Source organism: Parasteatoda tepidariorum, chromosome 6 (genome assembly GCF_982258835.1).
Source record: "Parasteatoda tepidariorum strain Cologne lab strain chromosome 6, Ptep-v5.0, whole genome shotgun sequence".
NCBI lineage: Eukaryota > Metazoa > Arthropoda > Arachnida > Araneae > Theridiidae > Parasteatoda > Parasteatoda tepidariorum.
The window spans coordinates 48,125,847-48,152,571 of record NC_141760.1 but is presented as its reverse complement, the minus strand read 5'-3'; the positions used below and the strand labels follow the sequence as shown (position 1 = coordinate 48,152,571).

Below are 26,725 nucleotides of genomic sequence, written 5' to 3'. Positions count from 1 at the left end.
AACGTTTGTTGCAACATTTAACATATATAACGTTTTTAAAATTGTACATAAAATAGAAATAGAATTAAATAGGCAGAAAAGACTAAAAATTCCTTTTAAAAAATCCGTAGATTTAAGAGCAAAATTACTTTCAGATTTGAGATTCCCCCACCCGAATTAGACAAACAAGTATTTGTATGAATGCAACAAAGTGTTATTAATTTAAAAATAAGAAAATATAATTAAATCTATTATATATACTCTATCGGAGATTATCTATTCGAAAAAAGGTAACAGGTAATAATATGCCAACGGATTAGAGATTACTAATCATGCAATAAAGGAATGGTGATAATATTTATTTAAAATAAAAGTATCAATTAAGGGCATAGAAAACGTTAATCAGATAATTTGAAAAAAAAACTATTACAATAAGAATTAGTAAACAGTAATGATTAAGCTAGATTTAATATGAAAAAAAGTAATAGTAGGGATTGAAAAACGAACAGTAGAAACAACAATAATATATTCTATTTCTGAAGTAATCTTGCATTCAATAATTTTAGTTTGTATACTTTATTAAAATACATTTTTTATACATTCAAATTAGTACTTTGCATATAAAACAATATTACTAGAGAAGTTAGTTAGTAATTAGTTTAATTTTATATGTTTTAATTCATCAAAATCATGGTGAATTATAATTATATATTACCATTTCCAAAGCATGAAATAATTGATTAATACAGCATAAAATCTATTTATACATTAAAGCATGAAAAACAATTAAAGCAATAATTTAAAATCGAAACTTTAATTAAATCAATGTTTTATTATAAAAACTGAATCTTGTGGATCGAAACACTGAGATTAACGAGTGATTTTTGTATCATTCATTGCCTTGTAGTTTTGTTTCTTTTAAAAAAAATTCAATTACTTTTTATTTCTTTACATTTTACCATCCTCTTAAAGGTCTCGTTTCTGAAAATTATTTTTCATGGAATAAATTAGAAAATCTATTTCTTTTGTTTGATAACGTGAGTAAATGTATTGCAGACTGGAACAACTTCGGTATTTTTTCTGCCGCTAAAAACTTTTAGTTTTATGAGGTACTTAAAAAAGTCGTAAAAACATTCTTTTTCTCCGGTATTTATCTCACTGAATCTTGGAGAATTAAAGTCAGAAACCACTATCTCCTCCTGAACTCCGTGAAAATTAAACAAAAAAGAAAACTTAAATTTTTCGACACCGAAAATAAATGAAAATATTTCTAAGCGTAGTAACGTAAACTCAAAACTTAATCTATAATAAGTATTACCATAGATTAATTCTCTACCCTTAAAAGATATGCGGGATCACTTTTATTAGTTCAAAACATATTATAAAACTTTGTCACAAGCATTTTATGATTACTTTATCCAAAAACTAAGGGCGACAATTAAAAACAAAATGAGCCATAATTCAAAAGAAATTCATTGATATTTCAAACATTCAGCATTCATTGATAATTCAAAATAAACCGAAAACAAATTTTTCTTCGTGTGCGCAACAGAAATTATTAATTAACAAAACGTTTAATCGAAAGAGATAAAAAAAAGGTAATACAAAACGAACACAAAACTGATTATATTTCTTATACTATTAATTTTAGAAATAATCACGTTTTTATTGTATTTTTCTTTTAATCTTGGCCTGTCAATATTAAAGAAAAAATGAAGGTTTGAAGTCATATTGAATGAGCATTATAAATTCCAAATTTTAAAACAATAAGCATCACAACTCAATAAAGAAAACCATCAATTTCTGGTAACAGGTTAAAACATATTAAAATTAAAAATCTGTGAATATTTAAAACACCGTGAACAACAAATTCATGAGATTTTTGGGGAGCAGAAAAATTAAAGAAAAATTTGTCATACATTTCGAAGAAATCAAGAATCCCAACTAAACGTTTACAAATATTTAAAATAAGATGAATAATAATAAATTCAATTATTTAAATAGCATATGAAAGATATGTACAGCACTCAAAAAAACGGACCACTCTGAACTACTTTTGATCTAACTATCAATGGCATAGTTTACGAGAAATATACTTTTAAAAATGAAATGTTCATTAAAAATTGCAATCTTCTTGAAATCAGCAATTATTTTTATTCGGTATGTTTTTCCGAGACTATGATTGGTGCAGTTTCAATTAGACACAAATGCTTGAATTATCCTGGGTTTAGGAAATAAGACTTGTGTACATATCTAAAGAAAACATTTATTTACACTCAAACACAACAGATTCCACACGCCCAGTTCTCGCTAAATACAGCTGTTTGAAGAAGAATAGGTAAAAAGCAAATATCAAACTTACGTCACAACATTTATACTTTGAAGATCGGTACCACTTCAGTTCGCTTCACAAGAAATAATGTTAGATACAGCAGCGATGCCACAATTGTCTTGAAAAATAAAAAAGTTCACTTGATAGAAGAAATATAATCCGCCTTGGAAGTATTAAACTTTTCTTTTTTTTACCAAATAAGAAAGAATCATCTCATTATTTAATATCCTCGAATTTTATGTAACGTAAGATCCTACAATGTTAGAATTTTTTCTTTAAAATTACAGCAAAATAATTGACAGTAGCCTGTCTATCCGTTTGACCGTAAAATTTATGGTTAGGAACAATTCTTTAACTTTACAGGTTTGAAACCATTTACAACTGGTATGGTTAAACAACCGGGAATACGAGATCATACAATTCTGTAATCAATTACAACTAGAATGGTTCAAAACCATTAAAATAAAGTTTTAATTGATATTGGAGGGGAAATACTAGATTTTTTTGTGCTAAATAGCTCTGACATCTATGCGTGAATTAGAGATCCGTATTCCAGTGGGCCAGGGTCACCAATTGGGGAGTGCTGAACACTGAAAAGTCTTCATGAGCTGAAGGAATATTGTGGTGTCAAAGCATGGATTCGAATCCCCATTTAGCCAGTCATGAGATTGGCAGATTAGACCTCACGTCTATTTTCACTCAGTTATTATCAAACATTTAGTAAAAAGATACGAAACTGAAATTTAAATTTAACCGAATGATTGGTTTTTATGCCATGTTCTAAGGCAGCGGTTTGCGATTTTTTTTCGGGATACGGAACCTTAAATAATCAAGCTTCTTTTGACGGAAGCCCATTTCATAATTAAAGTAAATAAAAATAATTAGCCATTAAAAAACTACACTAATTTAACTCTTAGACTTTTTTATAATTAATAGGATGAATGAAATTTTTTCTTATTGTTTTATCCTTGATCCATCGTTTTATCATTAAATTATGTTTTATATTCGACAGTTGCCATTAGAGCTAAATTTAGTCAAGCTAAAAAAATTTTATATTTCTATAAAAAAAGAGCTGTTATAAACATTGAAAATGGTTATTAGACAAACATACTTCTTGATTAAAGAATTCAGTTGTTTTAGTTTGTTTTGAAAAGGACAATGTGAAATACTATTGCAGTTTTTTTATAAATGCATGTCCTTTTCATACTTTTTCATAATTATTGTCTGAAAAATTGATTTTTTAATATATATGTATATTTATAATTTCATAAAGGCAATGGAAATAATAAATAAATAATAGATTATTGACAAATATTTTTAGAAAATACTGTTTAAAAAAGTCTTAACCCTCGATATTCCCTCTTCCACGGAACTCTAGGGTTCCGTGGAACACCATTTCGGAAGCGTTGCTCTAAGATATCAGGATGAAATAACAAAATTTTACCACACTTACCAAAAAAATCCACAATACCAGCTGTAAACGGTCACGAACCCGTAAATTCAAACAAATGTTTCTAACAGTAAACTTTACTGTTAATGGGATGAACAAACTGCTGCCAATTATTTTACCATAATTTTAGAATTAAAATTCTAACATTGTATAGCGAAATACATTAAAATGGAAATTCACATTAAGGAGTTCAAACGTTTGACCTATTTCCTGCCTAAACTATTAGAACCATATTCTCCGGATTGCGGCTACCTTTCATACTTTGTGGATCAAGAATTCTAGCCTGGCGGAAAAGCTATGTTTATTCAGAGAAAGTACGTTTCTGTGTTTGACTTTGGGGCTTAAAATGTCATCTGTACTAATTAATTAGCATATTTTTTTAAGTTAGCCGTTTTCAAACCTTTAAGATTGAAACCTAGTACGTGAAAATCCGTTGATTTGATCAAAAGTTATTCAGGGGATTTCCCCTTCTTATTCTACGCGCTGTACATAGAAGACGGAAAATAGTTTTTAAAAAATTTGATTTTTGTTGGTTAAGAAGATACATCGAATCATGTATCATCCAGAGATATAATAAGAAAAATCACTTCATATACCGCTCCAAAAGAACAAAAAGTTCAACAGTAAGTTAAATTTATTTTCAATTTAAAATCTGAAGGAGAATGATCCTTATAATAACAAAGAAAACGGAAGTACTAAATATGCATAATACTAAATAAACATGTCAATTTATTTTCATATAGTTTAGCAGTCAAAAACAAGTTTACCTTAGCTGCTTCTCTGTTTTCATTCTATTTATAAAAAATATTAAAAAATTTTACAAAAAGAGATAACGATTGCAAAAAAATAATATTTGCGAATTTTACAAAGAGAAAACTATTTCACGTTTATATAAATCTCAGAATAACTCAAACACAGATGCGGAAGGTATTAAAAATATTCGACATACGTATATAATCTTTATGCCTATACATTTAAATACGATAGTTTTCGAAATAAAAAAAAAGGAAAAGAAAACATTATTTCGAATAAAGCTCTTCAATTGTAAACTATACAGAACAAACACGATTCAAGATTTTCCTCGTAAAAGAGGATGTTCCTCAAAAAAAGGATATAATGTGTCCCGCAAAGGGTTTTCTAAAAGCTTCTATCAAGATCGAAACCTGATACTCAACTTCCATTAAAGTTGACCTCAAAACTTCCAAATCGTTAGTTTTTACCTCACACTTCACAAGTCTCCATTTTGTACCTGAAAAACGAAAAAATGTAACAGAATTTCAATATTTTTATGTGTGTACATGGAAGACGAGAAATAGTTAAGAAAAACGTGATTTAGTTGGGTAAGAAGATGTATTGATCCGCGTATACAGGACAATAAAGGGGAGAATACTTCCACTACCTCGCCGAAAAACGAAAAATTCCACAGTAAGTAAGATTTATTTTCAATTTCAAAGCTATAAAATTACTAAGAAAATCGTTTAAACTGTAATTAGTGAAACGTTAGAAGAATATTAGTAGTTTTTATCAGACTTAATGTCAAAATAAAGGTACTTTAAAAAAAATCTTAATGGCTTCATGGTTACAAGAAAGTAATTGTTCTTTGCCTCGTCCGAAATAAATCTAATAAATGAAGGCTAAAAATGCTGAACTATGTACATCATTTTGTTCACAATATAAAACTTTTTTAACTGTGGAAATACTTCTTTGAGAAAAACTATTTTACATGCAAAATAAAACACTATAAAAGGTTTAAATAAACAGCATGTAAGCTATATAAAATTTAAAAAAAAACTGTAACTCAGGATTAAGCGAAAAAGATTTCTTATTTCTTAAAGAAGAACTTCGCAAGTGAGAGTAGATCCTGGCCAAGTTTTTGATACGTGTTTTGTACATACTAACACGCATCGGAGGTTCTTCTAGACTGTAAAAAATTCTGGATCAAATTACGGTAAAAAATACTGTCATTGAGGTTGCAGACACGTTTTACCGAAAATCAATTTTTACCGGAATATGTTACGGAACAAAAACTCTCATATACCACAATTTTTACAGTAATAATTATCGTAAAATTTTTTAATTGCTCTGATTAAATAAATATTACTGTAAAAATTGCGGTATAATATTTTACTGTAAAAATGGATTTTAGGGGGAAATAGATTTCGCGGATCATGCACCCAAGCAGCTTTAAATTATATTTTAATTTGATCCGGAATTTTTTGCAATGTCATAACACCGATATCATGATATTATGTAAAATACGAGAATAAAAAAAATCTAATCATAACTCTCTGTGTATTAACTTCTATTATTCTAACGTGAGTATGAACATGTAACATAGAGCGTCTATAAGAAACCAAATCATTATTATCGCTATTTTAAATCACTGTTTAAAAATTTTTCCCATTTTTTAGATTAATATTGTTTTACGCAAAAAAATGTCAGGATTATATATTTTAATTTTGTTTCAAACATATCCCAATTAACTATATTCAACTTCTATGGGAGATTTTAATCTCCTTTAAAAGTTTAATCTAAAATTCTTTAATTGAATTATTAATTTAGCCTACTGTTGTTTCTTACATAATCATCAAAATTGGACTGTGAAAAATTACGGTAAAAAATATTGATATACACACATCACAAATATCACAAAATAGCTAGTTAGAGATAAAATTTTTTTTAGAAAATGAACTATCTAACTGATTTATGACTTAATTACTAATGTTTATAGAGGAGATATCTCTTGTAATTCCCTCAAAAGAGACATGTCTAAATAAACTTATTTATCAATTGCCATTGGTGAAATCGATTGCCCTCCAATTTATTTAAAAACTAACTGTCTAACGGGATGGGTTGATTGCCTACTCGAGCACGCTGCGTCTTGGTTTCACATGGGCTCCATAAACTCAGCATTATTTATAGCTTTACTTTTAATTCCTGACATTAGTATATTAAATACAAATTGGAGGTATCGAAATCGTTGAAGGCCTCGCCGCTTTACGTCTCCCTAAAATAATGCATGACAAAATCCATTTGGTGGAATAAAAATCTGCACCGTCTCGCACCTTCATGGCTCCCTCAAATAATATACACAGTCAAAGTGCAAATTTGTGAACAGTTGCTCCCTCAAATTTTCATGAAGTCTGAATATTCATTTTATATTGCACACTCTTGACTTTAATTAACATTTTCATATTCTTCTTGGTTGTTTTTTTTTTTCAAATAAAAAACAGTATAAAGAGCAGTGTTTTATCTTTTAAAAAAGATTGTGATCATCGTTGAAAATACAACTTCCACAAAACAGTCACTGTGCTTCACTTATAGCTTGAAAAAAAATCATTTCATTCTGCCATCTTTGTTAAAGTTTAAAAAATGAAGCTAAATAACTAAAAGTTTAGTACTGTATGCTCATAAGTTCACTTTGATTTATTTTATCCTGCTTAAAGATAATTAAATATAAAATAATTTTAAAATCTTATAACCGCAAATAAAATTTTGTAAAACTTTTCCATTTAATTCAAAAACAAGTGGTTATTCAACCAAATTCTAAACTCTATCCCTTAATGTTAAGGATTCTCATTCAGAATGCCTGCCTGTATGATATTCAAATCTTTCTTATCAGGCAAAAGTCTCTCTTACTCTTAATATTACTTTCAAAGTTGTCAAAACGTGTCCAGAGAGTTTCTTTTTTTCCTTCTACTGTGACTATTCAACTTCGGAACAATACAAGAAGTTCTTTGGAATAGAAATATGTTTTGGATCTTATTAAGTATTTCTGCTCATACCATGCAACTCCAAACTTAAGTATTTTTGAAATATCCTTTTCATACTACCATCTGTGTTATAATTAAAAAATGAAACTAGATAATTAAAAGTTTAATTCCGCATGCATACAAGTTAGCTCTGCCTCATTTTATAATGCTTAAAGATTGCTAATCATAAAATAATTTTAAAATTTTATAACCGCAAATGAATTGTAATAAAACTTTTCCATTCAAATCAAAATCAAGTGGTTATTCAACCAAATTCTAAACTCTATTCTTTAATGTCAAGGATTCTCATTCGGAATGCCTCCTTATTTGATATTCAAATCTTTCTTATCAGGCGAAAGTCCCTCTTAATATAACTTTCGAAGTTGTCAAAGCGTGTCCAGAAGTTTTCCTTTTTCTTCCTTCCACTGTGACTATTCAACTTCAGAACAATGCAAGAAGTTCTTTGGAATAGAAATATGTTTTGGATCTTATAAAGGATTTCCGCTCATCCCATGCGACTCAAGTATTTTTGGAATATAAGAAAGAATTTCTTAAGAAAATTCCCTTGTGGTATGAAAGAACTGAAAAATTCAGAAAGGGATTTGTTTCTACAATTTCTACTGCTCTTTTTCTTGAAGCAAAAGTTGGATTTGACCTACCTTACGTTCGAAATAAACGATAACAAAAAAAAATCTATTTAGAGTTTAAAAATAAAATGGCTTCCCCTTGATCAATTTAGAACTATTCTTCTTGAAAGAAAAGAGGTAGTCTATTCTTATCTAGGTATTTCTGCCCAATAGCTGTTCTATTCTATCAAATGTTGTAACATGAAGGTTTTCAGTTTATTGAATATATTTTCAAAACAAGAGCAGCATTATGTATTCAAATGATATTACAAGCATATTCTCTGTTCTTATATGAATGTACTTGGATCAATAAATGTTCATATGAGAGTTCTTTTGAATACTTTTACTGATATTTTCAGACCAATGGCTGTTCTATTGATTTAGGTTATATAATATCGACTTTTCTATGCGTGTATTGATAGTTCCAGAATAATTGTCATACTTTGTATGTAAATGGTTTAACAGGAATATTCTTATATGAATATTTTTCTGATTCAAAGCTGTTCAATTTATTCAAATTATATAATAAGGATATTTTCAGATTGTACAAGGATAGCTTCAAATAAAGAGCTGTAAAACTGATTCTAATTATATTATATATTTGTATAGATAATTCATATTTTTACGCAATAAAAGCTATACTTGTAGCTAAACTTAATATTAAAATGACTGAAAAAATGTTTTTTTTAACCTTGTAAGGATATCTTTGAGGTTTAGAACTGTTCTTCTAATTTAAATTATATAACATTATCGTTTCAGTTCATTTGGTTTTAAAATTCTTTGACTGATTTCTGATTTTTAATATGTATTTCAATTTTTCAGGCAGATTGGCATTTTAATATTTAGCCCTTGCTCATACAGTTGAACCATTTTAATAATTAATATCAAATACCTTAATATCTGTTGACTATATGATGATTTAATTAAATATCTGTAACATTTAATTAAATTATATATTCTAGTCTACTCGTTCCAGTCTGCCTCCTTGTGCAATCAATAATTTCTGGTTTTGTTAAAACTTCTGTAAAACGAACTCCTACGCGTTGTCTGAAAACATTGATTTCATTTTATTTTGAATCTTCAGGTGAAAACCTCAGACATTGTAATTATTTTATTCAATCAATAACTTAAATGTTGTCAAATGTGACATAAAATAACTATTACGTTTCATCTGCTGTTATCAATAGCATTTAATTGAACCCTTAACCCCTTCAAACGATCTTATTATTTTCAAACAAACGGTCATAAAAGTGTCATTTTTTATTAAAGGAAATTATATTAAAAAAAGTGTCTGTACAATATATGTATTTATTTTTTATTTTTGAAATTTTTTTAGCTTGAAATTTAACACTTCATTTGTACTTAATATGTCCATATGACTTTACATATGCATAATGTACATAATATAAAAAATATTTTATCATAGAACACAAACCTCGTGTATTCACAAAGATCATAAATAGCTGAGCTAAGAGTACGAAATACACATCACAAATACATATATTTGGATAGTGATAACATCTAGTTTAAAATAAACTATCTCTAGTTGCATTAAAAACTGCATCTGGTGCAACCATCTAGTGTGCAAGATAAGAAATAAAAAAAATTACGGACACAAAAAATGGATATACTTAAGCCTTTTCGGTGCGTTACGTTTGAATTCTCTAGTCCGGAGATATCACGGGCACGAGAAATAGAAGACAAAATCTCACCCTTTTAGTCTTGACGGGAGCGAAAGCGAATAATTGAATAATTTTCAATTTGTTGAAAGTTACATTAAATGTGCTTGTTGCTAATATGATTGACACTCTTTCAGACTGCCCACTGGTTCAATCAGTACTCGTGGGCGTTATTCAAGGCGATGTCACACATGCTATGCATCGGCTACGGACGTTTTCCCCCACAGAGCCTGACCGACATGTGGTTAACTCTGCTCAGTATGATAAGCGGCGCCACTTGCTACGCTCTCTTCCTCGGTCACACCACAAATCTCATACAGTCACTGGATTCCTCGAGGAGACAGTACAGAGAAAAGGTACTATTATTTAATCATCTTTACTTCAAAGGTTTATAAGAAATATGCTCATGAAATCAATATATGGGAAATTTATTTGAGTGTATTTAAATTCTGTAAATCTATATTTCGTGTTACTGGTGACACCTAGTGGTAGGTATTAGAACCAAGCAAGCTTAAATTAAGACAGAGCGTTGATTTGTAACATTTTTTTAAAAGAAGATGTTTCAGAATTATTTAGTTTTAGTACTTTAACCACGTATTGATTTCTCCGTGACTTTTAAGATTAAATTCAGAATATTTATCTCCTAATCTTTAAATAGTTTTTTATATAGTATGACTATAGTGACATAGTGCATCCCAATGTATTGTTTTCTATGTTTAAAGGAAAAAAATGCAAATACAAATTCTTAAAAAGGTTCAATTTTTTAAATTCCCTGAAATTATCCCTATTTTGAAGATAGAACACTGTGTTTAACATTTTCTATTAATTCATCTCAAAAGATACGAAAACACTTTTCATATCAAAATGTTTAAAAGCTCAATATTTTTAAAGATGAAAAAGGATATTAAGATTCATTAGCCACCATTTGTGTATTAACACCCATGATATTTTCACTTTTCGCATATCAACACTCAAAGAAATTTCTGCAAAACTAGTAGAGTTAACCATCAGTTTATAAAGCCAACTCCTTTCCTTGACAAAAATGCCCCGTGCTCGTTATTGTAAAGAACTAAATTAATAGAGCAGACCGTCAATTTGCATGGTTATTATATAAAACTTCTGTACTCAATTCGGGATGTATACCCCTTTCCATGGTTGTTACAACTACACAAAGATTCGAACCGAACCATCGAAAAAAAAAATCTCTCTCATTTCCTGTACATTGGTGACCAGGAGCAACGAGCATAAAACTCTCTCACTACAGCACTATACTATTTCGCGTCGTTCCACGGTTTGATTTTATTTGGAACGCATATTACCTGAGTCTCAAATGTTATATTACAGTCAGTAGCCATTAATTTTGCGACAAGAAATTTCAAGTAAAAATTTGCTTTCCAATATGATTTATTTTCAATATGATTTCCAATATGATTCGATGATTTATTTAATGATCCTGATAACTTAATAGTTATATGATTCTAAATTTATTTTTACCGTCAATGACTGAAACACTTCGTAACCGGTCACTGACAGTAATCCAGTGGTGAATTTCTTTAGTATGAATGACATGCTGCTTTAAAAGAGGAACTTAGATATTTTAAAATGATCTTCGTTTCACAGCTGAGCAAAACTGTAAATGATTAAAAGTAAAAGAGCGTTTGTAATCGTGAAAACAGTTGATCATAATTTTTATTATAATTCTAATAGAGATTACTAGCAATCTCTTTTTCCCCCAATTACAGAGAATTATGATTAGAAATAATTTTATGATATTTAATTGCAAAGTAATAATGATTACAGGCAAATAAAAAATCATACATTACGAGTGTAATTATACTGATTACTTGTCTTTGCAATACCTAAGCTGTGAATTTAATGAAATTTTATCGGTGTTATTTTTTTTTTCTTTCAATAGGACAATTGGTTTGAAATAAATATTTTCTGACAGAAATCTTAGTATTGTAAATGGGAATATAGTAATCAATATAATTGTAAACTGGCTTGATTGAGTGAAGCTATGACTGTTATCAAGATTTCGTGAAAAATTGTTCATGTCAGACACGTGCCAAATGCAATATGGTTTTAAAAATGCCATTAATTTTTAAAAAAATATTAAGCCGTTAACGAAACATTTGGACTCTTTAATAAGTAAGGTACAGTTTTCAGATTTTTAGATGTTTTAAAGTGCATTTCGTTCGTTTTATAAAAATGCATTTATATATATATATATATATATATATATATATATATATATATATATATATATATATATATATATATATATATATATATATATATATATATATATATATATATATATATATATATATATATATATATATATATATATATATATATATATAAATAAACGCTATTCTTTTTTGATGATTATAAATTTACCAATGTTTAACGATATGCAGGATGCATCAAAATTTGACCAACAAAGTTTGAGAGGTGATGAAGGCTATAAAGAAGAAAACAGCTTACTATACTATTAAATATGAGGTTGTGAGAGTGAAAATCACGAAAAACCTATGCTGGTTTTAACGTCATGCTGGAAAGCAATTACAAAAGATACTTCAAACATTTTTTATTAGCCACCTTAATGCTATATAGATTAATTTTGACTTAATTAATCTTTTAGTCAGGGGAGCCGGAATGGGAGGTCACTGGGACCTCCCAAAGATTTTCGGTATTCGTCAAATAGTGTATGGTCATTTGGCATACTTACAAAATTTTATTTTCTCACTTTTACTTATTTAGTTTTAGAAACACAAATGAAATTTTTATTTATCTATGAAAAAAGGCATGCTTAAGTATAGTTTAAGGTAGCCATTTCACAATTTCGTCTTAAAGAAATTTATGCCATTGTCAATCACTCGTCTTGCTCCTCTTATTTCCGAATACATGAAAGCCAGTTTTATTCGAAATAGAGAGATTCATATTAGCTTTTTGTATCATCCATCAAGGAAATTGGCGAACACAGTATTTTTTCAAACTGTTAACATGTCATGAATGTATAGTTGAAACAGTTATTAGTATTATTCGTTCCAAGAACAAAATTCCAAAGCAAAAAATAATCAATACCTTATACTGCTGCTATTCTTCTCCTGCTATTGAATTTCCTTACCTTTATCTAATACATGCGAGGCCTTCGAAATTTATTAAATTATTATTGTGGCCCTTGAATTGCAAAAGGTTGAAGATAGTAGATTTTGATCTCAGTAGATTTTTTTTTTTGTTATTCTCTTTAGAGTTTTTACTACACCAATCATATTCAATTTCTAAACTGCCATCATAAATTTCTTTAGCATCACATTATTGATCGTCAGAATGCTTATGTATATGGTTAAATTGATTAGGTATAATGGTAGGCAAGAACATTTTAAATCAAATTTATTAAACACAATAAAAAATCAAAGTATACATTTTGCTAATTTTTAAAATATAAAAGTAAAACTTTCTGGAAAAAATAGGAAAAGTTGACAACTAGGTTATTTATGACGTATAGCTTCATTACCAAGAAATTTTTTAGAGTCCCTTTTGATGTCCCTTTACGGAAGAATAATTGTGACCGTTACTTTATGATTCGGTCAAAATAAGAATTTCTTTCGGCAAAATGGAAATTTTCCCCCTTCCAAAAATGTAAGCTCGCGGCGTCTTTGCTTTTAGTCTTTATCTTATTACTTTATTCAAATAACTGTTACCAATATCGCGATATGAAATAAGGCAATCAACAACGATTTCGTAATCACCGAAAGTTATAATTACTAAAGTAATTTACTAATATTATTTTTTTAATTTAAAAGTTATGAAAAATTAACTCTTTTTATCAAACTATAATAATTTTCGTTAATTTGTTATTATGATTACTTTTATTTGATAACTTTTACAAAAAGATGGAAAAATCATTCTCACAAAATAAGAATTATGAAAAAAAATGCAAGAAAATGAAATTGATTTTCAATAATGAGTGTTTTTTTTACATCCAAACAGATAAATCTAACTAATAATTATCTCATTAGAAACTCTTAATCATCTTCATTCGGTTCTTAGAAAAAGAAAATGAAATGTTTCGTAATGATGCATAATATTTTGTTTTTAATTTCTCAGAAGTTTTGATCTATTCTCGTTTCTACTGCCACTTGTCATGCCAGCAAGCCTGCTTTGAGAAACCAAGCGAATTTAAGGCAAAGGGTGCGTTTTTTGTTTCTCAGTGGCGCAATCTATAGGTCAAGAATATGACTTTAGCCACACACACGTCACAGCCCGTTTTAAATAGCGGACCCAGTCATACATCCATTCACAGATCGTAATTTTGACCTGAACCAGAGAACTATTAATCTCCAATTCTGTATCCCCCAGAGGTATCGATCTGCTATGAGAACTCAGAGGACTTTGTGACCTGATAGATTTAACGTGTACCAGTCACTATTTACTATTAGTCTTTGGCCAAAGGGGATCGGACTCGTGACTTCTTGCTTTGACGCCTTATCAACCAGGCTATTCCGGCCTAATGTTGATATATGTTGTAACATTGTGGTTTCACGATGTTAACATATGGTTTCACGACGTTTTTTATAATTTTATAACCGTCGTTGAACAGTCGACCTAAATTTATGGGTTTAAGACTACTAATGTTCAACTCCGTAGCCTTGTAATTTTGAACCCAATCCAGAAGACAAGGAAACTCCTGATTCAAGTATTGGCAAAATTTTGCCTTCGTGGAGGACTTCTTGATGGAGCTAACCCACTTGACGCGAGAACCTCTCACTGCTAGCCTGACGGCAAGGGTTATTAGGTTTATATTGAAATGTCGTTTCTTGATGCAAAGTGGTTAGCTCTAATACTAAGATGATGCAATATAATCTTAATTAAAAGAGGATCAATGCTAATGAATAAGAACTTCTGATATAGAAATTAATGTGTTTTACGTATTATTATTGGTATTCCATGCTATTGGTTTTTCCATGTTATTATATAAGGGAGTAGTGTAATAGGGAGAAATATTATCTGTGTTTTGCCCATTTGCTAAACCGCCAGTGGGTTAAAACTAGTATATGTGTTTTGGGTACTTGTGTTACACTGTTAGAATTTTCATTACAAAATTACCTTAAGATAACCAGTAGCAGTCTGTCCATCTAATTAGCTGTAAAGTTTGCGGGAAACAAAAATTCTTACCTTTACGGTTTTGAAACCGTTTACTACTAGTATGGGTAAAAAACCTTGATTACAAAGCTTTATGGTTTTTTAACGATTTACTTTTAGCATGGTTTCTAAACTGTACGAAATTAGGAATGTGGTTTAATTAGTTTGGCTGGTTATTTCACCTATCACAAGAGATGGGAAATACAATTTTTTTTTGTTACGCGGCTTTACAGTACTGCCATCTATGCGAGAATGAGCGTATCGTATTCTAATGGTCCAGAGTCACAAATTGGAAAGTGCAGGACACTGGAAACTCTTCATGTGTTGAAGACAATGGAGAAAATATTGTGGTGTCAAAGGCGGAAATAGAACTCACCGTTCTGTCGGTCATGGCATAGACAAGCCCTCTCGGCTATAATTTGTATCCATCTTCAAGGAACTAAGTGGCTTCATTGGGTGGGGCTAGTTAGTGCGATAAAATTCTGGTTGTTTAACCGTATTAAGTGAAAGCAGATAATAAACTATTTTTCTCACAGTTAACAGTTTGAATCCCTTCTCATTTATAGTTATTTGACTGTTTCGTTTGAATATGGTAAAATAACAATTAAATAAATTGTTATTTAACCATTTTGTCTGAGAAATTTCTAACGGTGCATGCATTATTATTGGTTTTCCATGTTATTGATTTTTTTTTCATGCTATTAGAGAGAGGTATAATATATTGGGGAGAAGCATTTTCTAAATTTTGCTCATTTGCTAAACCGCCAGTGGTGTAAAATAAGTACATTTGTTTTGGGTACTTACGTTACGAAGACTTGTAAATGAAATAAAATAATACTAATAATAATGATATCTAATAATGAAATAAAATATAAGTAATTTCATCAAATGAAGCTGCAAATGCGCCTTAACCCCCTTCGAAACGGGTGATTCCAAAGAGAATTCGTATAAAATCGGAATCGGGATGTAAAAAAAATAAAAAGTGGTAGCTAAATTTCGTCTATGGATAATTTGACAGACTTTTCTTGCTTTCACTTTAATCAACGTTAGTCTAATCGTTTATCTAATCCATGTTAGTTAAAAGTGCATCGACTTAGTTCTTTTAGTTTGAACTAAGTAGTGGTGAATTAAATGAAAGAATAAATGAAACTATTATAACCCCGCCCTCAAATAAACTGCTAAAAAATTAGTTTCCTTTCAGCTTTATCTTTTTACACTGATTGATTACGTTTCATGCTGCCATCTATTTGTGACAGTCGGTGAGATAGGGTTAACAAATAATTTCAAGTACAGATGTCTGTTAAACCTTTCAAAATTTAACATTAGATACGCAGATCGTACTGAATCTTTTGACAATTTTTCATATCGAAGTATTTTAGATTGTTTTTTCTCTAGGAAATGTCTCTTTGATTAGATACTTTTATGGAAAAACAAGGAAAATGACGTACACTTTTATGCACAATAATTAATAGAGTTGTCTAAAATTACTATTATTCACTATGCGTATTCTTATAAAAAAACGTTTCGATATTCATGAATACTGACTAAATTTCAAATTGAAATTATCTAAAATAAATTGAAATACAAATTTTATTGAAATACAATAGAATTATATACAAATTATATTGAAATTAAACATATTGAAATTATATTTAATTTGAAACGATATTCTTTTAAAACTACTATGGAATTTTTCATAAATATTATTTCAACGCTTTTACATGATTTCATATAATTTGATCTTCAATAATAATTTTGAAAATAAGATTTTGAATGCAAATTTAAGGACATTCAGACATATTTAAATTTAACTTTTATTCCCACAAAATACTATAATATTAAATAAAAGCTGTTTTCGTTAATCATTTTGACGGAATCACCCCAAATAGTTCTAAAGATTTAATGTAAATTCTATGGAAACTCAAGTTATGTGCATTTAAATGAAAGTGAACTTTTAGGGCATTCATAATAATTTCCATCCATATTTAGTTTATGCTAAACTTTTAATGTGACGTGTTTACTTTCAAAAATATAATATGCATACTTCACTCTTAGAAAATACTTACCATATTTATTCTTGTGAATAGTACTGTTCAAACTTGATATAAATTTAAATTCAGTCAAATGTATAATTGATAAATGCTTGTTCAGTTTATATCATACAGGTAAATGAATAGCAATTATGCCTTAAGTGAAATGCTCTGCTTGGAAGAAGCGAAATAATTATAATTTTAAATTCTACGAATATGCTGCTTAATATTTTAAATATTCAAAATATAACTAATGTTTCAAAGGAGAAGTGTATCAATGTATCAGTTGTAAAAAAAACATTTGTTGTAATTTTTATCGTTTTAGAAAAGCCAAAATTAAGTAGCGTTAAATTAAATTAACTAATTAAACGCAAATTTGTCCTCAAGAGACTAGCGACAGAACTCAACTTTCAAAGGAATGAAGACACATGTGAAAAATTCTTTTATTCTTTTTTCTGTAATTTTCACATAATTTTTACGAATTAAAATAATTCAAATTCACGAATTAAACTGATGATCGGTAGTTTTTTTCTTTTTTCAAAACATGGAAAATTCAAGATCGTCTGACAATTAAAATATTAGGAACATAGCGTGGTGTATTTCCGATTCATTACTGACTTTTCTGACAAAACTATAACAATTCAACTTCACCATTACTATTTTTTGAAAAGTAGTTAGATATTATACAATTGTCTGTTTTTAGGCATATGATAAATATCTTTTCCTTTACGTAATTTAAGTGTAATGAAATTTTCACTATCATTCAAATTGGCTTCCGTTTGTTTAAACAATAATAAAAGTAAATTTTAAAAAATCTGAAATTAAACAGTATTGAAATTGTCTAACCATTATGACTAACCACATAATTTTGTTATTTTACATATTTCTGAGAAAAATACGTGGACTTTTCTATACATTAGCAATATTCTACTAAGATTTCGATAGTTCTAATTTAAGAAACCCTATTTCTTATAATTTTTTGTGAGTGTCGAATAATCCTCTGGGAGGTTTCCCAATAATCCGTAAAACGTAAAAAAGATGTACGTAAAATCCATTTTAACGAAAAATTCATTTTTACTGTAAAATTTTATATGGTACTTTTACGATAATATTTATTTAATTACAGTGATTCCATTGTAAATACCACTGTGAAAATTACGGTATATCAGATTCCTTGCTCCGTAAAGTTTTACAACGGATTTACGGTAAAATGTTCCGTAAAGTTTTACGACGGATTTACGATAAAATGTTCGTAAAGTGTTTCGGTAAATTGATCCGGAATTTCTTACTGTATACTACTAGTTTTTGACTGGCGTGTCTATTTTGATGCCTTTTTTTTATTTTTAAAATAAATATATAGTACCGTCAAAATATGCTCTATCATCACAATTTTGCCAAGCTAGTCGATAAGAATTCCGCCTCCGGCTCGCACCGACCACAATGTTCATGAAAAATATCCTCAGAGGTAGACCCATCATGGGTTAGAGTCCCCTTGCCGTCAGGCTAACCTTAGGAGGTTTCAGTGGCTTTCCTCTCCATTCAACACAAATACGGGTTAGTTCCATCAAAAAATCCTTCACGAAGGCAAATTTCTCCCAATACTTGATTCAGAAGTTCCCTTGTCTTCAGGATTGAGTTCAAAATTACAAGGTTATGGAGTTGAACATTAGTAGTCGTAACTCAAAATCGAGTTGGCTGTTCAACGATGGTTATAGAAAGAAAAAACATCAGAAAACGAAAAAACAAATATTCAACTTGAAATCTTGAAACTTTTAGACAGCTGACTTTCTGATAAATTAATATTTAATATGTAAATTCGTCTTTTTTAATATCTAAAGATTAAGAATAGTATTTTTAGAAGAAGAAAAAACAAAATACCTTTATCGTAAAACTGTTCAATTGAAGAGTAATATTGAAAAAAAAATTTTCTCTAGCTAAAACAAGTAGAAGAGTATATGGCTTATAGAAAACTACACAGAGAACTTAGAACTCGAATAACATTAATTATTTTTTTTTCTAGCTAAAACAAGTAGAAGAGTATATGGCTTATAGAAAACTACACAGAGAACTTAGAACTCGAATAACATTAAATATTTTTTTTTCTAACTAAAACAAGTAGAAGAGTATATGGCTTATAGAAAACTACACAGAGAACTTAGAACTCGAATAACATTAATTATTTTTTTTTCTAGCTGAAACAAGTAGAAGAGTATATGGCTTATAGAAAACTACACAGAGAACTTAGAACTCGAATAACATTAATTATTTTTTTTTCTAACTAAAACAAGTAGAAGAGTATATGGCTTATAGAAAACTACACAGAGAACTTAGAACTCGAATAACATTAAATATTTTTTTTCTAGCTGAAACAAGTAGAAGAGTATATGGCTTATAGAAAACTACACAGAGAACTTAGAACTCGAATAACATTAAATATTTTTTTTCTAGCTGAAACAAGTAGAAGAGTATATGGCTTATAGAAAACTACACAGAGAACTTAGAACTCGAATAACAGTAATTATTTTTTTTCTAGCTAAAACAAGTAGAAGAGTATATGGCTTATAGAAAACTACACAGAGAACTTAGAACTCGAATAACAGATTACTTTGAACATCGATATCAAGGGAAGTTCTTCGACGAGGAGATGATCCTTGGCGAGTTATCCGAGAGACTTAGAGAAGTAAGTTATGAAATAATTATTTAATTTTCTTAACTGAAAATATAAATTAATTTAAATGAAGGTATATTGCTGTTCGTTTTTATTTCTGAATTTCTTTTATTCATATTATGAAAGAATAACCGTGCATCATATGCTCAGCTCATTTCTTTAAGGATAGAGCTTTACAAATTGGCTTAATGCATCGTGAAAAATTGATATTTTTTAAAATTCGCTATAACGATATTTTTAAGGCATTTCTTTTTAAGTATTCAAATGCCATACCACCTGAACATAAATGTTAAATTTTCAGTTTTTATCGTCAGCTATAATATCGCTTATGATAATGTCGCAAAAATCACTAGTAATAAAAATTTAAGATACGATAAATTTATGGTCGTTTTGGACATCGATAAATATCAGAAGCAATAAGGAGTATATTGTCATTAACAATATTTATATAATACAATAGCGCCGTGCGTGTTGATAAACTTCATAGGGGTGAAGAAACCATTGACAAATGTGAGAAATAATGCAAATTAGTTATATCGAAAAAATATCGATATTTCTAACGATATGGTTCGATATACACTGACGGGGAAAAACTCCCACCACAAAGAACGAGTTCTGCTAGATAAATTAAATTTGGTAGGCTTGTTTATACAACTAAAAAATTATGTTTATTTAAATTCCGTGGTTGGCGCATAAGTTTGGCGCTAGTAGCGCCCCTGTGAACATTCAAATCAGGGTTGCTTTAAATACGTGTTCTACAGTTCGTAAGCGCTAGTTTTCGTTAAATGTTGACATAGTTGCTGGTAGTCAAGAATGTTTTTAAGAAGACGAACCATTATCAACAGCTCACTGACTTTGAAAGTGGTAGTGTAATAGGGATTCGAGAAGGTGGATTTTCTTTCCGCGATATTGCAGAAAAACTGGGGAGAGATGTATTCACTGCTTATGATTGCTGAGAGCTGTGGCCAAAGGAAGGTACTCTTAAGAAGAACGAGTTCTGGGTGGCCACGTGGGAATACTCAGAGAGAAGACCACAGTGTACGGCTTATGTCTGTGGCGAACTGTGTTGCGTCTGCATCAGAAATTCGAGCTGCAGTTGGTACTACAGTGATACAACGAACTGTTGCAAATCGGCGTCTTCAAGTACAGTTCCGAGTGAGAACTCCTTAACTCCCCGTGTAACTTGCATTCCGCTCACTCCAAACCACTGCCGCTAACGACCTGAGTGGTGTCGAGTTAGAGTTCACTGGAGGACAGAGTGGAGATCTACTGTGTTTTCTGATGGAGTTGGTTCTGCCTTGGTGCCAGTCATAGTTGTATATTAATTAAAAGGTGACCAGATGAGCGCCTTCTACCGAGCTGTTTTTGGCCTAGAAACACTGGACCTACACCTGGAGTTATACTCTAGGGAGTAATTTCCTATGACAGCAGAAGCACTCTTGTTATTCTGTGCACCTTGACTGTAAGTTTGTACGTCAACCTGGTGATTCAAGGGAGTATTTTTCAACAGGATAACACTCACCCTCATACTGCTGTTGTAACCCAACATGCTCTACGGAAAGTCGACATGTTTCCTTGGCCTGCTAGATCACCAGATCTTTCACCAATCGAGCACGCATGGGACATCATTGGCCGACAACTTCAGCGTCATCCACAACCAGCATTAACTATCCCGTATTGACTATCCAAATGCAACAGGCGCGAACTCCTTCCCATAAAATAGCATACGGCATCTGTATGACACAATGCGTGCAAGTTTGAATGCTTGCATTGAAAATTCTGCTGGTTATAGCGGTTAGTAATGTACCAGTATTTCACATTTGAAATTGTTTTTCTCTCAACTACCTGTGACCCTCAAACTTTAATTAATTAAATATGTTGCTCAGATAAGCACATCGCCGAAATTTCATTACTCCATAATAATTTTTTCTTGGTGTTGAGATTTTTTTTCTATCAGTGTATTTGAATTCTGATAACACCAAGCATAACTTTTAATATAGCTTAATGGCCTTTTAGTTAAAATTCAAATTTAGATAGATTATTCTGAAAAACTTGTGCAGAAAATACTAGCATATCACAATCAAATGTTAATTCATTTGAAGCGCTTGTTTCATTCAATCATAATAACTTCTTTATCCATAATTTCTTTACATATACCATTGTTATTGATTCAAAATAAATTTCTTTTATCTCCATCCAATCCATAACAAGAAATAAAATGACTAAGTGATTGAAATGTTAGAGTACGAAACTGTTTCAGTTAGTTTTATGAATTTTCTGAACCTACGTATGAAATTAAACCAAAAATTAAGCATAAACATTTCGATAAGTTTGTATTTGCAACTGTTACGGGATTTTTTTTATAAGTTTGAAAATATTATTCTTTAATGATATAAATACCTGGTTTTCGGGTATTTTTACTGTTATATAAATGTCTGTAAAATAATTCAGTTATAGACATTAATAAAAAATTTAAAATCTGCAAATATTTATAAATATGCAAATTAGTCTGCAATTCATTTTTAAACGCTGGCATAAAATCATATCAGCATCATTTCATTTTCTTGTTGAAATTCTAAGTGTACATACATACTACATTTCTTACTACATGCTTATTCCTGAAGCGAAAATTAAATAAACTAATCCATAAGCTTCAAAAAATCCTGTTTTTAAGATTTATTATGTAATAAATGTTTTTTTAATAATTTAAGGACGTCATCAACTATAACTGCCGTTCCCTGGTGGCTTCGGTTCCTTTCTTTGCGAACGCAGATCCCAACTTCGTGAATGACGTCGTCACTAAGCTAAAATATGAGGTATTTCAGCCGGGTGACGTCATTATTAAAGAAGGTACTATAGGTACGAAGATGTATTTCATACAAGAAGGTATAGTAGATATTGTTATGAGTAATGGTGAAGTCGCCACCAGCTTATCGGATGGCTCATACTTTGGAGGCAAGTTAACAATTTTCGACTTCCTTATGATTTAAATTTTAAAACTGTCTTTCAAAAATCCATTGGCTTCTGTTTCACTATATGTCTTACTGTTATCGTTGCTGTTGTTTGTTGAATGTGTTGTTATTATTTTTTGTTGAATTAGATTGAAACTATCAGTATTTAATTAAATCTAAATTTTATTTTTTCATCTTCAATTTTAATAAATGTAAAATGATTAGGATCGAAATAACTGCAGTCCATTTTTCAATCGAAGTGTACTTGTCTTGTCAATTCAATTTATTCTTGAAAGAATGTGAAAAAAACGGAATCTTAAAAAACGTAACTTAACAATTAAAAATAAGTACTCAACGCACGTTAAAGAAAAGATCCGTTTCGTACCAGTCAAGATTACTTTGTTAAGGCTTTTTTAAATCAAGACGCTTAATAGCTATTTTTTTTCCTACTGAGTTTTATAAGTACTTTTGTGTGTTCATTATCATTAATTTACTTTTACATTCGATTTACTATTTGCTAGCTTTTTGTTGCTATTTAAATACAAGATTCTATTGAAAATGACTCATGTCATATACTCCAATGGTTTTTCATTATGCTCTTCATGTCTCAAAAAAAAAATTTATGATTATAAGCTATGAAACATATTTTATGTAAAAAAAAAAAAAATTTAAAAATGCGAGTATGAGGTTTTCTGAAACTTTCAACTTTAGATATTTACTAAAATTTAAACAGACTATCATTGTTAAAAATGTTTCATTTAAGTCATGTACTAATTATCAATATTGATTTGTTTTAGAAATCTGCTTGCTGACGAACGCCCGGCGTGTGGCGAGCGTTCGGGCCGAGACCTATTGCAACTTATTCTCTTTATCAGTGGAACATTTTAACGCCGTCCTCGATCTATATCCACTCATGCGGCGAACCATGGAATCAATCGCCGCCGAAAGGCTCAACAAAATCGGCAAAAATCCAAGCCTAGTCTCGAATCGAGAAGACCTGCAAACCGACCTGAAGACGGTCAGCTTACTGTTGCAGAGTGCCCAAAGTGACTCGGACGATTCTAACAAAGCCCCCCTCATGGGAGGGCACTTGTCTGTGGCGAGGGGTATGCCCAGACCCAAGTCCGAGAGCTGTTTTCCGCGAATGGACCTGGGATTTCCGGACAGTTCCGAGCCCGGATCCATGCACAGATCCGAGACTTTCTTTCAGGCCACGAGCTTGCCCAACACGGAGCAGGTCTTCCAGTCCATGTTCCAAGCATAAGAGTTCCACCGCATGTGATCACTCGCCGATGAGAAACGTTGCAAAGTTTGACCATGAAACATCCTAAAAAAGTGACCGCTGATGACGCGGTATAGTCCATGGAGTGCTTCTGCTTGATTAGTATTAATGACAACAGAGACTAACACCTGGTGTCTGGTGTTATAAACCCCCCTGATAACAGACAACAAAATTACAAGAGAGAAAAATCACTTTTCGTGGTTTTATGGAGAGCTCTTCCTCTTATTGTTGGGGATTTGTGAAATAATTTAAAAGCACTTATAGACTGTGAGAGCAAAATATATATATTAATAGTCGCTCCGAATCTGTTTTAGAACGATTTGTTCATAATTCTAAAATTTCCAACAAAAAATATCTTTTTCAAATAAATACTTTTATCTATTTTTTACAAAAAAAAATTATTGTGATTTAATAAACATAAACGAACATTTATTTTTTCAAAACATATTTGAAATAATCATTTTTAACTGAAACGATTTGGCAAACTCCTTTCAAAGGCTCTTGAGAAAATTATTTATGACAGAAAATTATTTTTGTAACACTCGAGCCGTTGTTAAATCATGTCAAATGAAATATTTTTTTGAATTTCAAGAAGTAATAAAATATAATGACGCGCTTTATTAATTTATAATTAATTTTAAAAAATAAATTAATTTTATATCTGAAAAAATTAAAATTTAATTTTTTTTAAATCAAGTATCCAACCCGGAATCCAAACAGTATTAACATTTGCTTATTTATATATTTATATTAGAATTTAAAAGTAATTACGCAAAAAAAATTCCAAATACGCAAATTTTTTTTTTTAATTTTTCTAATCAAAATATACCTTAAAATGCATTGAAAATTAATATAATACATTTTTATATTTGATTTAATTATTATAAATTGGAATATTTAACCGTTTATATAAAATAATGGTGTAAAATATCTTGCAGTATAATGTCACTTTTATTAAAAAAAAACATATCGTTCTAAAACAGGTTAATTAAGTATAGATATTAATCTACGTAAGCAAGTAGCTGGAACAGTTATAATGTTCAGATTTGCTATGCTTATAGGAATTTAAAAAAATTATATCAATTTTGTGATAATATAAAATAAACTATAAAAAACTTTTAAATAAATTGTAGGAAATCGCAAAGTGCAAACTTTTACAGAAATTTCAAAAGGTCAATTAAAGTATATGATTAAATATTTCGTATAATTTAAATCCTTTGTCAAATAACTCATAGCAAAATTGTTTTGAAGCAGACAAGAAGTTTACAAGGTGACAAAAAATAACTTAGAATCAAAAAGGAGTTATTTACACAACCATGGAAATATTTTTTGTTTTTTTGTTTTTTTCAATTTTACATCTATTTTTAATTGTAGCGGAATAAAAGTCACCATTCTTTTCATTTAAAACTTATTTTATCAATTACATTAAATTTAAATACAAGCTGAGAAGCTATTTCGAAAACAAAGTAAATTTGGAAAGCTATTTTTTTTTAAAAAATTCCAGGAAAAAAATAATGATTTTAATTTAATGCTAATGATTTTATGGCTAACTGCCAAGAACTTTACAGCTATTGACCATAACTTTTCTGGTTATAGGTTAATATTCTTCTGATGCAGGCTAATGCTTTTATGGTTAACGGCCAAATATATTACCTTCCAATATTCCTTTGATAATCAGCCGATAATCTTTTTGTTATTAACCAATCGTTTAATACTTTTACGGTCATCTACCAGTTTTTTTATGATTATCCGTCAATATTCTTTCAGTTGGCGATTATCTGCATTGTCAATACTTAATGTTTGTTTTGTGAAAGCTTTCCACTATCGGTCATTTATCAATATTATAAATCAATGATTCTTTGTTCACATTAAGTATTTAGTTTAGGCCGAAAATGCTTGAACAAAGTTTATAAAAAATTATTTTTTAATGAAACCTTAAATCATTACATGCCAAAATTCATTCTTTATTTTGCATATTTAATTATTTTTTGTTAAAAGTTCTGCTAAGGTATATTTCTGAGATATTTCTTATCACCTTGCCTATTCTATACATATTTTTCCATAATCAAGAAGTAATTTTTTGTAAATTATTATAAAACTTTATGTCTTAACTGTGTTCTTGAATGCAATATTAATTAATGCGATGTGTTGTTAAACACATTATAAGTGTTTGTATGTTGTCACTTTCATCGAAGATAATCATTGCATTATTTGTTCTGTGAATTTTGTGTAACGACAAACATTCCTGATAATCATTTTTGTTGTAAATTCAGTAACATCAGTTCTAGAATGCATAGGTTTTAAAATCATTTTTGAACACAATCACAAGATGTCGCTCTAGTTTGTCAGATGATAGAAGTTTAAGTTTTTTTTCCTGTGTTTATTAATTGTGTTTTATATAATATGATTTGGCCCTAATTTATTAGTTGAATCTTTGTGAGAAGTTGAATATTAAGTTAGTAAAAAATTTATTCAATTTTTATTGATAATTATTCTATAAAAATTAAATAATGTTTTAAGGGGGTTCAAAATGCAAGTTTTTATTTTAAAATGCATGCATTCTTTTTAATTCTTATACAATTCAATCAATTGATATATACTCTGATATTGTTCGCATTTATAACATTCAATGAAGGTCATAAACATTTAATGAATGGAATTTATGACATTTAATAAAATTTTTAATTTCCAAAAGCTTAAATTTATGTTTCGAATAGCTGAAAGCAATATTATTGTTTAAAATGTGTTAGTTATTTCAATTAAGGATTTATTTGTTTTAAAAATTTACTCCTTCACTCGTTTGAAAAAATTATGAATCTAAAATTAAA

At 29.5% G+C, this 26,725-nt stretch overlaps 1 protein-coding gene across 2 annotated transcripts in view; it reads left to right on the top strand.

Annotated features, from left to right (window-relative positions):
• Window positions 1-24,295, top strand: part of LOC107445120 (potassium/sodium hyperpolarization-activated cyclic nucleotide-gated channel 2-like) — a 622,718-nt gene extending 598,423 nt beyond the window's left edge. For both annotated transcript variants that reach the window (XM_071178704.2, XM_071178706.2), the window contains 4 exons: window positions 9,956-10,174; window positions 19,530-19,676; window positions 22,376-22,619; window positions 23,413-24,295. In XM_071178704.2, the coding sequence (XP_071034805.1) occupies window positions 9,956-10,174; window positions 19,530-19,676; window positions 22,376-22,619; window positions 23,413-23,879 (1,077 nt within the window). In that variant the 3' untranslated portion in view covers window positions 23,880-24,295. The remainder of the gene's footprint in view (window positions 1-9,955; window positions 10,175-19,529; window positions 19,677-22,375; window positions 22,620-23,412) is intronic.
• The last annotated feature ends 2,430 nt before the right edge of the window (window positions 24,296-26,725 follow it).